The sequence below is a fragment of the Balearica regulorum genome, chromosome 22 (assembly GCF_011004875.1).
Source record: "Balearica regulorum gibbericeps isolate bBalReg1 chromosome 22, bBalReg1.pri, whole genome shotgun sequence".
Taxonomy (NCBI): Eukaryota; Metazoa; Chordata; class Aves; order Gruiformes; family Gruidae; genus Balearica; species Balearica regulorum.
The window spans coordinates 1,609,513-1,624,977 of NC_046205.1; the positions used below are offsets into that span (position 1 = coordinate 1,609,513).

General features: G+C 43.9%; 1 protein-coding gene across 5 annotated transcripts in view; it reads right to left on the reverse strand.

Annotated features, from left to right (window-relative positions):
- HIVEP3 (HIVEP zinc finger 3) overlaps positions 1 to 15,465 on the reverse strand; it is a 270,230-nt gene that overhangs the window by 54,813 nt on the left and 199,952 nt on the right. For all 5 annotated transcript variants that reach the window (XM_075774101.1, XM_075774098.1, XM_075774099.1 and 2 more), the window contains 2 exons: positions 5,114 to 10,777; positions 868 to 1,013 (listed from right to left, as the gene is read on the reverse strand). In XM_075774101.1, the coding sequence (XP_075630216.1) occupies positions 868 to 1,013; positions 5,114 to 10,234 (5,267 nt within the window). In that variant the 5' untranslated portion in view covers positions 10,235 to 10,777. The remainder of the gene's footprint in view (positions 1 to 867; positions 1,014 to 5,113; positions 10,778 to 15,465) is intronic.

Here is a 15,465-nt window from a genome sequence, read left to right on the forward strand (position 1 = left end):
GCACTACTTTACTCTTTCAGTTAGCTAGTTTGATCATCTGCTAATGAAATATTTTTAAATAAAAGCAAACTTCAACCGGTAATGGCAGAAAACCACAACCACTGACTAATTAAAGCCTTTTTCTAACACAAAAAACAAGACCACCCAATGGCAAGAGCAGAACTGATGAATCCTGCTAGGGATAGCTTACATCTCTTTGGCCGCCTCTGCAACACACAGGAAGGATGATCTTTAATTGTATCCCACAGACCCCCTACTTACTAGCTGATTTTTTATTTTTTCAAAGATAAACAGTAGCATTAGACCAGTGCTCAATTACTGAAGAGTGCTCTGAATTACCTGGAGCTAAGAATTAAGATATACATCAAATTTAGATCCTGCATCCATTCTGGTTTGAGCTACTTTGGTTGGGAGGGATTAAAATCACAAAAATATAATCCTTCTTTTCTCCCCCACCCCAAACCCAGGCATCAGAAAAGATCCTCCTTATAATGGTAACAACCATTAGGAACATAATTTTCAGGAGAAGGCTCTGCAAAGATTTAGGAGATATGGAGTACATCTCTGTCACATCAGAGACAGCTACAAGATGTATTTGTGCTCTTCAGCCATCTTCGCTCAGAAAAGAGATCAAGGTGCTTGCTAACTTAAAGACAACTCAAAAAAAAAAGAAAATTAATGCAGTCCAGAGTACCTACTGATCTCAAGGGCCAGGTTTTTACAGTGGATGTGTAAAGCAAGCTGAAACCCAACTATATCTTGCCTTCTGCTCACTTCCACGTAGCACCTTCACTGACTTGCCATCATTGTTATCAGTAACTCCTATACAACTGTGACACAGAAAGAGAAATAAAATGAGACACTTACCCTCCTTCGAAGATCTTGATCCTGACTGGCTCCCCTCTTTTGGTTACAAGAGCCTCTTCTTCTGATTTTCCTCTTTTATCCTCTTCCTTCTCAGCTCTAGTTATATCTTTTCGACCTTCATTAGAAAGGAGCGAAGGCAAATGAACCTATCTCCCCAAAAGAGCAAAACAATCAATGATTACATACAAAATCACTCTAAGACAGACACAGACCAAACAGCCTCAGAAAGAACCAGCAACCTACTGCACACGCTGCTCCTGACAGTTAAGTGCAGTAATTAGGACATCCTCTTAACAAACAGGGCCTCTGCTTCTGGACTTTGAGCCTTGCTGGTTATGTTATATTTACTGTGACCGCTTACAAGTTTTTAATTCACCCGCTGCATATGGTGGCTCAATATTATCCAGCTCTTGCCAACTGGAAAACTGAGGCATAAAGAGAAGTGTCTTGGCTGGGATCATTCTGAGCAGGTGGTGGAGCCATGGATCTCTGTTCCCAAATCCACTGCTCTGTTCTTGGATAATCCTCCCTCTAATATATACATCTGCAAAGGTCTAGAGAGGAGGCATCTGTAGAATTCACATATTTAACCTCAACCTTTAGGTTTCCCCCACATACACACACATTCACACAAATTTGGACTTTAGCCATCTCAACTTGATATAAATCACTTGACAGTCAAAGCTCTCGGGTGATTTCCTTTCACCGAAACCCTGTTGCCAAGGGCACAGTACAGAGAAAGCCACAAAACCAACGGGAGAAAATAATCCTCAACCTCCCCAGATGTTCCCAGGGTAAATTTTGCTTTTTCATTGTTAAACTTGCCACCCTTTGTTTAGACCAAGGTTTAAGTCATGTACTGACATCTCATCTAGCATGTTTATAGCTTTTTGTTATAATATATGGACCTAAACGTTCCAGCTGCCTCCTCTCTAGCTCTGTACGATGCAAGGGGAGCTCTCCACACCTGGAATGAAATCATGGGATGCTGCCTCGCTACAACCCAACAGAACAAATAACAGGGTTCTCCAAAGCTCTGAAAGAAGAACGCAGATTGCCTTTCACCCAGGTTATTTTTTACACAAGTGCAATATCTTTGAAGTTCAACTGAACTACCCATATCCGCGCTTTATATATAATTTATGGAAAGAGACTGAAGGCATTTGAGAGACCAAGGTTATTAGAGGGATTTTGGGCTTGAACGTTGCCAAAGAGCCAGCAGAAGTCTAAAGCAGAGCTGGTCACCCTTGACTCTTTACAATTGCTGGAAAGAGTGGCAGCTCTCAAGGGTGATTCATCTGCCCTACCTTAGACACTTACATTAAGGGGGGATGAATCACCCAAGAGGTGCCTCTTTGTCTCCCACGGTTATACGGGAAGCCTAGAGTAGCTCAAACTGAGACATGCAAAATTCAGTGGGATATAACCTAGCCTCCTCAGCAGCATGCTGCTTGTGTGACCATCAGATTTGCAGCAAGAGGAGGGATGAACTCACTAAAAAGTAGCTTTACAAAACTGAGGTCAAACATTTCAAATTTGCCCAGTAAATTCAGCTTAGAGCATTAAATACTCCTGGGACTGCTCTCTGCCCTCAGGCCAGCTCGCACAGATTAGCCCACCTGCACACCATCAGGCCCACATACCCTTCCTAGATGCCGCCTGGGAATGGTCCCTGTACTATCCTATCTGCCTAAATGTGCCCAGGAATTGCTTGGGAGAGGGTTATCGACCTAGGACAGAACTGTGCCAGGGACCATTTTAACAATTTAACAGCAGAAACAGTCTCAAGTTGGTGTCTCTGGGCATGGAGATGTCTATGCTCAGAGGAAATCAGTGGCAGGAGACACAGTGAGTACCTCCAAAAATTAAACCTTGGCTGTTAAGATTTCACCACCTGATATGAGCTACACGCTCATATCAATGCTAGTGATAACCTTCCCAGTTCAGTTATTTACTGAGGAATACAAAACAATTGACTTTCTAGATGTAGCATGAGGTTTATTTATTGCAACTTTTGAAAGCACAAAACATAGACAGATGAAAGGCACCAGAGAGAGCCAAAATCATACAGTCACTACTATCCCCTTTTACAATCTCATTTAATTTACAAAGTGTGCAAGCCCAATACAGTGTAATTAGCCATCCCTGCATGCACGCTGCAGCCTACAGTCACTTCAGGATTGATCTGCTCAGTAAATCCCACTGGTAATTTAAAAATCAAGCCAAGTATGTAGACAGTATATACAGTACTACTACTTGCTGGTAGCTTGCTGCATGCATAACTGTACAAAATATTAGAGCTGTTTTACATTTTCTGTTGTGTTGACTGACAACTTATAGTTACATAAAGAAGGAAATATTTAAGGGAAATAGGTAGAGCAAAGTTAACTGAAGGTTGAACTTTCAACCTTTGATGGATGCTACTGTTACAGAGCTCCTATTAATTGCATCTTCCTGAGTAACCAGCAATGCTACTTCCTAATCTGTGCGAGTCATATGTATTTTAAAAACTAAACTGAGAATTTCACTCCCACTGATCATCTAATCAAAAATTACTTCCCTGCTTGGCATGATGTCAATTTATCTCCATTGAAATTAACATAATTTCTGCAAACCGCACTCCTTTAAGCAGCAGGTATTAATATTAGATTTAGGCTACACCATTTTCTAGGTGAATTTGGTAGGACAAACTCTTACTTTTGCATATTGTACCATGAAAGCCTTAACTTTCACCATCAGTCAGCTTATAGGGTTTTGTCTCAAAGGTTTTTTGAGTCTTTTGAGCAAATGCATGCAGTGAAAAATGTATTTTGATGACTAAGGGCTGAACCATTCCTGTCTAGAGCTTAACCTTTGACTTCAGGGTATGAGGGTCTCCTAGTTCTGAAACACACACTTGGTGTGCATTTTAGCACCATGTCAAAGAGCAAAGCTCAGAGGAGCACAGGCACTTCCATTAGAGAATTGAATCAAGGATGGTACACCGTTCAGATAAAATCCTTTGAAAAAGAGTGCATAAATATCAAGCATTAGTGTGGTTATTGCACTGCACAGGTAATTATCTGCCTTGTGTCCCTAGAAATTCTGTCTTTTGGATTTCTACAGAGGAATGATGGAAATGCTGAATAGAACTAAAGATTTATTGACTCAAAGTGACTCTACTGTGTATTTTAAGACATATTTATAAGCAGCAGCTGCAGCAGCGATTATGATAAATTTAATATTCAGAGTTCATTTCATGATACAAAAATAAAATGAATAATCCATCAATATAAATTGACTTGAGATGACTATCAAATTGCAAAATCTTTAGAGCAATTCTGTTTGCTAATCTACATGAACATGATCTGGATTAAAGGGATCTGTATGGTTCAGCATTAACCAAGAGGGGAAAAGTCTGGCCTCAAAATGAGATACATAACACTAGGCAGCTACCAGAAGTGTCTTAAAGACTTCTGTGCCCATATGGCCCAAGCCTTTGGTGAGCTCTACCCCTGTGAAACTGTTTGCCTTGCTCCTCTTAACTCTAAAGACTAGGTATAAAATATCCTTAGATACCTGGAAAAGCAGGTAGACAGCTAAGGACATTAACTAAATGGACCAAACAACACGGGTGTTTTAACAAGACTCCATGTCAAACCTCCTGAGGCACTTTTATAAATGTCACTGCATGACTTTACGCTTCTTTGGGGGCCTAAATACACTTGCAAATCTCCCTTTAATATTTTTCAATACTTTCAAGCATGCCTTTCCATGTTCATTAATGTGAGATCAGTAGATGCACAACCAGACAGAATCCCATTTCCCAAAGGTAATCCTTTTTCATTTATAACATGCAAAATGTAGGGAATTATAACAGCATTTATAAAAAAAAAAAAAAAAAAAAGTTGTAAAGCTATTTGAAATATCAAGACAAATGCAAATCAAGTCTAATCCTTTGTGCTTGAGCAGTGGCAGTTCATGGTGCAGTGGTGATTCCTACATGCTCTTTTGATTACAAGGCAAGTAGAAACTGGAGAACAGAAATATGGCACATTGCCTTGGAGCAGGCTTGCCTTTTTTTTTTTTTTAATTACAGTGGGTTTTAGATTCTTCATTCTAAAAGTTTCACTGAGAACAGGTGCTTACCAAACTGAGAGAGGGATGAATAAACTCCTATTAAACTAAGAACAGCAAATCCCCGTCCCTCGTCCCCCTCTTCCCATGTATCCAAATGGATGAGGAGAAATATATAGGATTGCATTACCTCTGTCATTTTTGGCTTCCTGGAGCTGGACGGGACAAGCCTGCCTGCCTCTGGACGTGGAGCAGTAGCCATGGTGTAGGTTTCCTTGCTCACCTTCTGCTTGGACCTCAGGAGGGACAGGGCTGCTTTAGTGGATATACCTGGAAGGTTAGGATTATACAAGCTAATACACCAGCTGGCATACACTGAAGACCGTCGATCAACTTGCTGGATATGATTTGGCTTTATGTAGTTTAAATAGCACCAACTGACATTAGTGGTTGTGTGGAGACTGGGGAACTGAAGTACCTTCTTCGTATCTGTACCTTCTCGAGACTTCATTGCACTATGAGTGACCTCAGACAGAGGTGCAGGGCTTGAAGGGTTTGGTGGAGACTGCTCCACCAGTTCTTTGGAGTCTTCTTTCTTCACGGGTTGCAAAGGTGCCTTGTTGAGGAACTGCTTGCCAGCTGGCTGCTTATACTCTTCCAGTGCCTCAAAACTTGGAGAACCTGAATGAGACACAGCTTGCTGCAAAGTACTTGGGATTTCCTTTGGCTCTGACTGCTCTAAGGACAAACCAGGTGGTGTTTCAACCTCTACCCTGCCTTGACTTTCTGCAAGAAAGTGAGACTTATCCTGCTTTTTCCCTTCCTCTATTGCACTGGGTGGCTTCACCACTTCCAACTTCTCTTCTGCTTCCGACACTTCCTCCTCTTTCACCCTCTTTTGCTGTTGTGTTTCCATTGTCAGCTCCAAACTACCAGCTGGAGAGAGCATCCTTTTGCTTCCACTGACTGTTGATGGGCCTCCTTCCAGTCCAAGGACGCTGTCTGATGGGGAGGTGAGAGGCATATAGCCTTTTCTTTCTGGTAAGGGTAAGGGCACTCTCAGATACGGGCTCTGGAAAATGCTTCTTTGATCCTCTGTGATCATCTGTGCCAGATCGAAGCCTAGTCCATGAACATCAGCACTACAGACCAGGGTACCCTTGGGCTGGTGATCATCGAATTTTGGGAGAATGATAGAAGAGGAACTGCACTGGGATTGAGTGACCAGAATTTGGGAAAGCGTTGTGTACATTGCACTCCCGTAGGATGGCATATTTGTCTGTATGCGAACAGGGACAACAAGTGACACCATTGGGTCTGACCGCGTAGGAACAATGAGCTGAGATGTGGATATGGACGCTGAAGGACTGGTTGTGCAGGTCAGAGGATGCAACCTACTGTCCGAGCCATATTCTGTACACGGGGAAAGACTGGAGGTTCCTGCTGCTGGGAACAAACTGGATTTGATCTGCGGTAAATGTCCACCAGCTTCACCTGGCAACTGGAGAGCAAACTGAGACTGAAGAGGCAGAAAAAAGGCTGAAGGGATCGGTGAGGAGACAGGGTACTGCACCGGCAGGAATGAAGGATGCTGCCTGAATGGCACCTCGGCAGGGTGAGACATTAACGGAGGAGCGATATGAAGCGGGCCTGGGTGCATGAGCGTTTGTGGGAGAGGCAATGGTGGGGTCTGAAATATGGAAGGAGGAATCTGAGGCATGGTGAACTGAGCAGAGAGAATGTCAGACATAGTGTGTGCGGCGAAGAGCTCTGCTGACTGCCCTGGCTGTGGCAGGAGATGCTGGTAGGGAAAGATAGAAACTTGTGGGGACATGAACTGCTTTTCATGCAGCGTTAGCTGTGGTACGGGATGATGAAACACTTGCAGAGCTTCTGTGTATGGCTGGGTATATGCCGGCTGAGGGCTGTCTTTTGGCTGACTCTTTTCACTTGGGTAAGTACCATGAGAGGGCAAAGGGGATGAAGATGTTGGCTGATGGGGTAAACTTGTCGAAGGAGATTTACTTGACGAAGGAATTGGATCTTCTGTCTCTGGCCGGCCTGTGGGGGCCGAGTCTGGCTCATGCTCTGGGTGTCTTGTGAGGGATGCTTGCCTAACTAGAAAGCATTTCCTTCTCTCCTGTGGCGCCGAGGAGGCTGAGGGGCCAGGGGTTGAGGCAGGAGTGGATGACAAGCTCCCATAGTCAAATGATTTACTGCGGGTCTCTGACATCTGGGAAGGATGGGACACATTCGGTGTCTGCTCAGATGCAGATCTCCGCATTTCCCTGGAATGATGATGGTGGCTTGGTACCATCAACATATGTGAGCCGACGCCAGGAGGCTTTGGGTGAGATTCAGCGGCCTGGCTGGTCGACTCCGACTTGCTGTGATCTTCCCGATCAAACGACACAGAGTGGCTGGAGCCATGGGATATGTTGCTTTCCTGACTTGGGCTTCGGGTGAGAGAGACTGATTCAAAACTGGACTCTCCAGAGGACTGAGCCATTTCTGCCAGCCGCAGCCTCTTCTTTTTTGGTGGGAGTTTCTCTGCAGGGAGCTGAGAAAGGGTCTGGCTCCTCTGCGGCCACTGAAATTCCTCCGTTTTCTCTGGCTCTTTTGGAGGAGGCTCTGGCTCCGTTTCTGGTCTGTCAGGCTCTTCTGTGACCAGAATCTCTGGGACCTGGATGTTGGGCTGGCGTACCAGCTTGGGCTGCAGGGAGTGAGGTGGTCGGCTGTGCTGGGGTGTTGGCTGAGATGAGTACTGTGACAAGGGTTTCTCTTCTCCTTCCAAGCTGCTCGCCTGCTCAACAGAGTCAGACTTCTCAAAGGAGCTCGTATGCTGGATGACAGAGATCTCCTTTGAGGTTGTCCTTCTCTCTTTGCCCTCCGCGCTCAAAGTCAGTTTGGTATTCCTGGAATGAAAGCTGGCACTGACATCAGAAGGTGCGGATTTACCTGGATCTGCTGGTGACTTAATGGATTCACGGGTTAGGTTTAAAGCAACATCAGACGATGCCGGGTTTGCAAACTGAGTCCCTGGCCCAGTACTGGAGGAAGGAGTATCAGACAGCTCAAAAGCTGGAGGCTCCTCGTCATCACCGAGACTCTTTTCCTTTCGTCTTTTTCGGAGTGGGGTGAGTTCCAAACTGCTCCCTAGCTTGTAATGCATCATCTGGGGCCACGTGTCAGGATCCGCAACACTTTTCTCAGTCTCTGAAGAGGTATGGGAAGTGGAAGAACGAGGCTTTGAAAGCTGTAGTTCTGAACAGTAGTATTTCTTGTGGGCTTCATAATTGTCCCTTTTCTTATACCGAGCACCACAAATGTTACACTCATACATGAACCCTTTGACTTTCGGACCCTTCCGTGACTTTTTGGTAAGTTCGCTTTCCTTGGTTTCAGGCTCCTCGGGAGGTTTGGAAACAGTTTCTTTGTTCGCAGAGCTAACCTCCTCTGAGACGTATTCAACTCCCAAAGGTAGCTCAATAGCTGGTTGTCGTTTTAGCATTCGAGGATGGGAAGAAAATGCTTGACTACGGCTTAAGACTTCAGGCTCCATGATGCGATCATCAAATGAATAACTACCTCTAAAGGTGTGTGGGGAGCTTATAGTGCATGCAGCAGAAGGCATTGAGTGGCTTCTTAGGAGAGGCACTGTCTCTGTGGCACTGTGGGATTGCTGAAGTGACAACAATGATTGTTCGGGCTTAATTTTTTCACCGTGGGATGTCAACACTTTCGATGCATCCAACTGGCTACTGGAACCAGACTTGATATCAAACTGAAACGGCTCTCTATATACACCAGACTTTGGAGATTCAATGCTGCTACGTCTAGATAAAGAGCTTCTTCTAGGCTTAACGCTATCTATTTCACTGGTATCTACAACAGCTTCATTAATTGTAATTAGCTTAGTGATGTGTTCAATAACCTGTGTTCTAGGCACAGACAACGGTACCATACTGGGCTTCTCTTCGGTAGACAGGTGCGGAAAGCCCTGGGTTGTGTTTGCAGCTAACGCTGCAGTCCTTTGCCCAATTCTACCACATTTCCCAAAAATAATTTCTGCATAAGATTTTGCATTGGTATTTGGTGGGCTGATCTGCTGCTCTGCACTTTCTGATCTTGAGAAGTAGCCTGACTCAGTGCTCCCTTTGCTCCCGGGGCTCAGGAAAGCTTGTTCATCTATGACCTTCTTCCGTTCGCTTAAGCGGAGTGCAAGCTTCTGCTTTATAGTATGGGTATCTTCAGATTTATGGCTCAGTGCATGGTCTGACGATGGCTCCACAAACTGGGTGCTGTCCTCAAGAGACTGAGACATACTGGAATGAGACAATGAACACCGGTCGTGGCTGGAGCCTTGGCTCCCTCCGCTCAGCAAACTACTGGACAACAGGGTGTGCTTCTGCCTGGGTGAGAGCTCTACTGAATGGCCTGCCATTGTACCCGTTTCCTCCTCCGAATCTGTGCTTTCTCCTTCTGTTGGTTCTTCAAAGTCCTCCCCACCAATCCTTTCCATTTCCAAGCTCGATGGATACATCTCCGCTCCAATCCCTGAGGCCAGCCCAGCTTTTATTCGATGAGCATGAGATTTCCTATGTTTATACAAATTGCTCTTAGTCTTAAAAGAAAAGCCACATGGAATGCAAGGGTATGGCCTCTCACCCGTGTGTGACCTGATATGTTTTTGGAGCACACTTGGCTTCGCACAAGGCCTGCTGCAGTACTGGCAAATATATTTGCCTGGCTTCTGAGGTTTCTTTTCCTTCTTGTGCACTTCCTCAGCTTGTTTTAAGGAAACCTGCGAAGGGCGAGGGATATAGACCTTTTGAACGGACGGCATGTCCTCTCCAGGAATGATCGGTGAATGGGAAGGTAAGAGCTGGCTGTGGTGAGAGTGAAGCCCGGGTGATGAAAAGGAGCCAGAGGGACCTGGTCTTACGGGATCAACTAGCTGCCATGTGGGACCTTCAAGGACATGCTCTGGTTTCCCAGGGGACATAAATGCTGGTGACAGTGCGTGCTGCTGAAGCTGCGAAACGTGGGGAGGATGCTCAAAAGAGGAAGGCTTAGGTTGCTTCTGATGTCCAGTCTTCTCCTGAGACTCCTCTCTTGGAATCGGCAAAGAACCAGAAAAGTGCTGCTGCGAAATGATATCTCGGAGAGGGGTTCCTTGCGAAGAAGCAGAGCTGCCCTGGTACGTAGCTGCAGATGAAATACTGGCTTGGAAAGCCTCTCCTTTGGGAAGCCTCTTTCTTGGACTTTCCTCAGCCTTTTTTGTGCTCTTCTGGCTTTGTTCAGGATCCATGACCTTAAAGGGGTCTTTGAATGCTATTTCGGGAAGGTTTTGGCAGGCTTCATTTACGAATAATAAAGGTCTCTTCTGTAGATTCCCTGTTTTGCCTGCATTTGCTACGAAGCTGGAGCCGCCAGGAGATGGTTGTTGATTTAAGATTTTACTAAAGTGTCACTAGTTGCTATTTGATTCAAAAAAAAAAATGTTTCAAGGTCAATAAAGTTCACATTGGTAACACATGACAAACTACTTCAAAGAGAGAAAACTTTCCAAAACTTTTAGTCCAAATATTTTCCTTGTGAACTTGGTTAAGGCTTTAAACCTTGCCATTTTATTTCAGTTGACAGTGGCAAGCCTTCAAAGTCAAGATGCAACCCACAATGTGTCTCTTGTTTGTTATGCAAACCTTTGAAAACTTGAGACTTTAGTGCTCATCTCATAATGATCTTTTTTTCCTGTGCAAGGAAAATAACACTGAACGGTGTATGTCCTCCTGTGTCTTCCTTCTGTTCCACTTTTGAGTTCAAAAGCCTTGGAAAAGTATTTCCCACATTTCTGTAATTACATCCAAAAGAAAACAAACAGAAAAAATTACTTCAGTATTTGTATTTAAGTAATTAAATGCTGCTACTTTTATAGAGGATGACAGTAAATATTTTGCACAAAAGAAATTCAGCATAATTTATTGAATGTCTACCATTCATGAGACATTACTTTTAATGGTAATCTAAACATAAATTGTACTACATCAAACCTCAGGGACTCATGCTCGGTTTAATGCACACATAACCTGGCTCTGTAGCAATAACCAAAGACAGTAACTTGAAAGACAGACAGTTTTGAAAAATGTATTTAAATGGTTTCAAACTTTAATTCCTTCTAATCTCCTGCAAACATTTATGGTTTTACAATTTTTATAATTATATTTCCCTTCCAAACAGACTACACAGTAAAGTTGACTAAATACAAAGCACTGTCTAATGTAGCACATACATTCACTGACAAATAAAAAGCAAATCTTTCTGCATAAAATCCGCTCTTAAGCTTGCAATAATCTTCAGTGTCATTTACAACAATAGCAGGTAAAGAGAAGGCACACACACTCTTTTACTGAAATGTTGCCTCTTTAATTTCCTGCCTTTTGCTACCAAACAATGGTGCAAATTCAACTTCTATAGCATGCATATAGAAGGATGTTGAAATTGGCTGTCTATAAAGGGGAACCCTTCTTACAATGAATTTGAATGGGAGACTCTATTAAACTTACCACCCTTGTCAGCAAATACAGCTATTAATGAGACACTCGGGGAGGAAATACTCTGATTCCACTGAAATAAGACAGCATCACCAAGAGATGGAATAGAAAATGGGTGGGATACTCCTAAGGAAAATAAGGATGGTGCTTTTTAAGTGAAGCAAATTGATACATGTAATTTACAGTGAGAAAAGAACTATCATCTTCCTTCTTCATGAAGCTAATATCTGCCTTAGGGTGCAGTGCCTTGCTATGACAGAATTGCACTGGTTTAATTATGGGAAATTGCTCAAAGCCCTGCTGCTTTGATCCTGCCCCATGCAGGGGGAGGGTGTGTGGATGGGGCTGAAGTGTAAACCCGGCAAAACAGGGAAGCACAGGGGACTGAGATTTTAGATGCACGATGGCCCGACTTCATCTTGAGGAGCAAGGGTGAAGAGCAAGCAGAAGAGGTTAGAATCATAGAACCATAGAATCACAGAATCACAGAATGGTTTGGGTTGGAAGGGACCTCACAGCCCATCCAGTTCCAACCCCCCTGCCATGGGCAGGGACACCCTCCACTAGCCCAGGTTGCCCAAAGCCCCATCCAACCTGGCCTTGAACGCTGCCAGGGATCCAGGGGCAGCCACAGCTTCTCTGGGCAACCTGTTCCAGTGCCTCACCACTCTAACAGTAAAGAATTCCTTTCTAACAAACATCTAATCTAAACTGATCCTCCTTCAGCTTAAACCCATTATCCCTTGTCCTGTCACTACACTCCCTGATAAACAGTCATTTATCAGGTTGGTTGCGTTCAACATGAAGTCCTCCAAGGATTACCCACTCCTTATTCATTCCTACAACCTGTGGATGCTCCACATCCAATAAGAAGAGAGAGACATGGAGTGTAAGGTAACTTAGTTTAATTTAGCAGAGTCTAAAGAAATGATACCTCTAGCACCATGACCAACTAGACTTTACAAAAGTGGTTAAGAACTGTCTATTCTTTTGACAGGATTGGTTTCACCTAACCTTAGATGGACAAAAATCAGGACTCAAGTCCTTAGACACAACTCCCTATAGTATCACTGAGAGAGGCAGGTGACAGTGAGGGACCCAACGGGGGCAATGCACCCCACATTAAGGTCTCAGTTCAGTAAGACTCATTGCCCTGGGATGTCATCTCTCATTGACTGGATTAGTGGCTTAATTGGCCAACTGTGAGACCCACATCTTAGGTACATGTACAGAAAATCAGTCCTATCTTTAAACTTCACCTTCCTTTTCCCCAAATATAGGTTCTGCTCCCCTCCAGCATGAGCTTCACATCTTCCCAGGACCTGCAGAGCACCTGCACTTGCCCCGACGTGCTAAGAAAGATGCCTCATGTTTATAGGCTTATTGCTACGAGGCGTAATTAATTACAGTTTGAAACCCCTTCTTAGAGAGTGCTGGCTCCTCGCCGCTGACTAACATCGACCATGGTCTGGGCCAGACTTAGAGCACTGTACTTACAGCAAGACTTACTCAAGATCAAAGACAGCTGTGGAGCTGATTTATCATGTTGATTTTTGCCCAAGATGCTGTTCTTTGTCTCACTTATGACACACAGAGCACGTTAACTTGGCAGAAGTGGATTTAAGCAGAGACTTTTTCAGCAAGCACAAAGTGAGCACTGCCTCCCACAAGCTCAAGCACTCACATTTATGAACTGCCAACTCAAGAATGCCTGAAATACATTTTAATACTGTGTTTTCTCTTATAGACTCCATATCCACTCGTGAGTGTATAATAATTAGGGTTGTGAAGGAAGCTTCCTGAGATGATTCAATATCATCCCAAATGTTCAGACCATCCTCAGCCTCCTCTGATGAACACATGGGCCCCAGCTGATTTTGTCAGGAACTCTGCACAAAAGTTAACATTTAAAGAATTGGTCAACAAACAAGCACACCTGCTGCCTACAGCAGCGAGCACAGCCATTCTGGGGCAATTCAGGCTACTTTCTACATATTTTTTCCATTACTGGAAATGGCCTCTGGAATGCCAATAAAGATAATTCTCCTAGCTGGATGCAGTCACAGCAGATTGATACCTCTCCAAGGAAAAATCAACAGTGCAAAATCAAGTGGCAGAAAAAACAAAAAAAAATTGTAGGAGGGTTTGTCCCCTATGAAGTTGGAGGCATGGCAGAGGAAGGGAATGAGAGATTCCAAAGAGCTGGCTGCAGATGCCTAACACTGCTCTGCCCAGCTCAGATACAACCTGGAGTAGCGAAGGAGCATCTCGCTGCACTAAACCAGATAAAAGATCTTGTTCCCACTGCTCTCTCTTTTGCCTGATGTACCCCTCCAGCTGGCAGAGACAAGGGGGCTGGCGCGGGTCAGCCCTCCACAGAGCTCCTCTGCACACACACAGCTTCCAACTGGCTCCTCCTGGAAATGCAATGGGACTAATGTGAGTGGGAAAACCTGCTCTTTTTTTTTTCCTTCCTCATTTTCCTTCCAGTTTCCATTCTCTTCACCTCAGTCAAAATCAATCTTCAGACTTCAGCCTTTTAATATTCACTGCACTTTCCCAGTTCTTCCATTTTTTCTCAGAAAAGGCACATCTTTTGCTTCTACTTTCATCTCCATCTCCTCATGACCTGAGTAGCTTCTTCTCCCTGTCATGTCTTATGCCTCTACTATTTTTGCTTATCAGTTTCACTTAGCATGTATTCTGCACTGCGCTCTCTGCGGAACAGCACCACGGCAGCTAACACACAGCAAGGCAGTGCATGGCATTGGCATGACATCAGCAAATCTTTAAGAAAAAAGTCACATGGATTTTATGGCACATGGTTTCCAGCTGCTAACATTGCATGTCTGTGGCCAAATCCAAAGTACAGGAACTAAAACTGGGGATTCCAGCTATTATTTCTATTCAAACATCATTTCTTAGGGTTTTACTTGAAATGCAATGGAGCGAACATGAACAGAAATGCCTGCTTCATTCTCAATGACAGAAACAAAGACTGCCACCCTGATGAAAGAAATCAATGACAAAATTCCTTCTAGTTTTAATGGGACCAGAATTTTACCCTAAAGCATGAGATAAAATGCTTAGAAATGTTCTTTTAGACAGTTACAATTGTTGGTATTTTGAATTACCTTATTATGGCTGAAATGAATTCATGCAAAGAGGCCCAGGCGCACAGTCTCTCCCAATTCTAAACCTCACCTAAGTCCTCCTAAAGGCTTTGAGGAAGAGCTAACCAGTGTCAAGCCTTTGGTTGGTCCCTCTGCCTGGGATGATCACCACATATATGCAGTCATGCACCCAAACAAGCTCTTTACTGTTGGATTTGGGATTGAGACCCCTCCATAAGTGAAGAGAAATGCTGCAGGCTGCACCTGACATCTAAGCTCCAGGTGGGAACATCACTGAAAAGACATTTGAAGGTGTCAGGACTTTCTCTACATTGTGGTTGACCTCTAGAATTCATTCCTTTCAAGTGTCACATGGGAAACTGCAGTGCTTGGCTTTCTGTCACTTGGCTTTTGTTTCCAGGACACTGAGACATCTCGTTACAGTGGTTCCTCAAAACCCTGTTGGTGGCAAAACTGCTGTTCGCAATACTCAAGCAGATGGAAGGATTTTCTTGGCTGTTTGGTCCTGTCCAACCAGATTGAGATCAGTGGGATCAGTGGGAAGCTATTACAACTTTGCCTTTTCTATGTTATTCCAATCATAACAGCATTTTCTTCTATCCACCAAATTTTAGCCTGTTTTTAAGGATGCCAGGCTTATGCGAGAATGGTGTGCTAATGGAAAATCTGCCTGTTTATTCCTCATGATAACTTTTAAGCCATTTGGCTGATTTAAACCAAATTTAGCCAATGACCAACGTATTTGACCTAAGTTAAATATATTTCTAAATCTTAAAAATTTAGTGAAAGCGAGTGAACTAGGCAAAGCACAAGTCCCTATTTCTACTCCACTGAGGGAAAGGTACAGCTCCCTT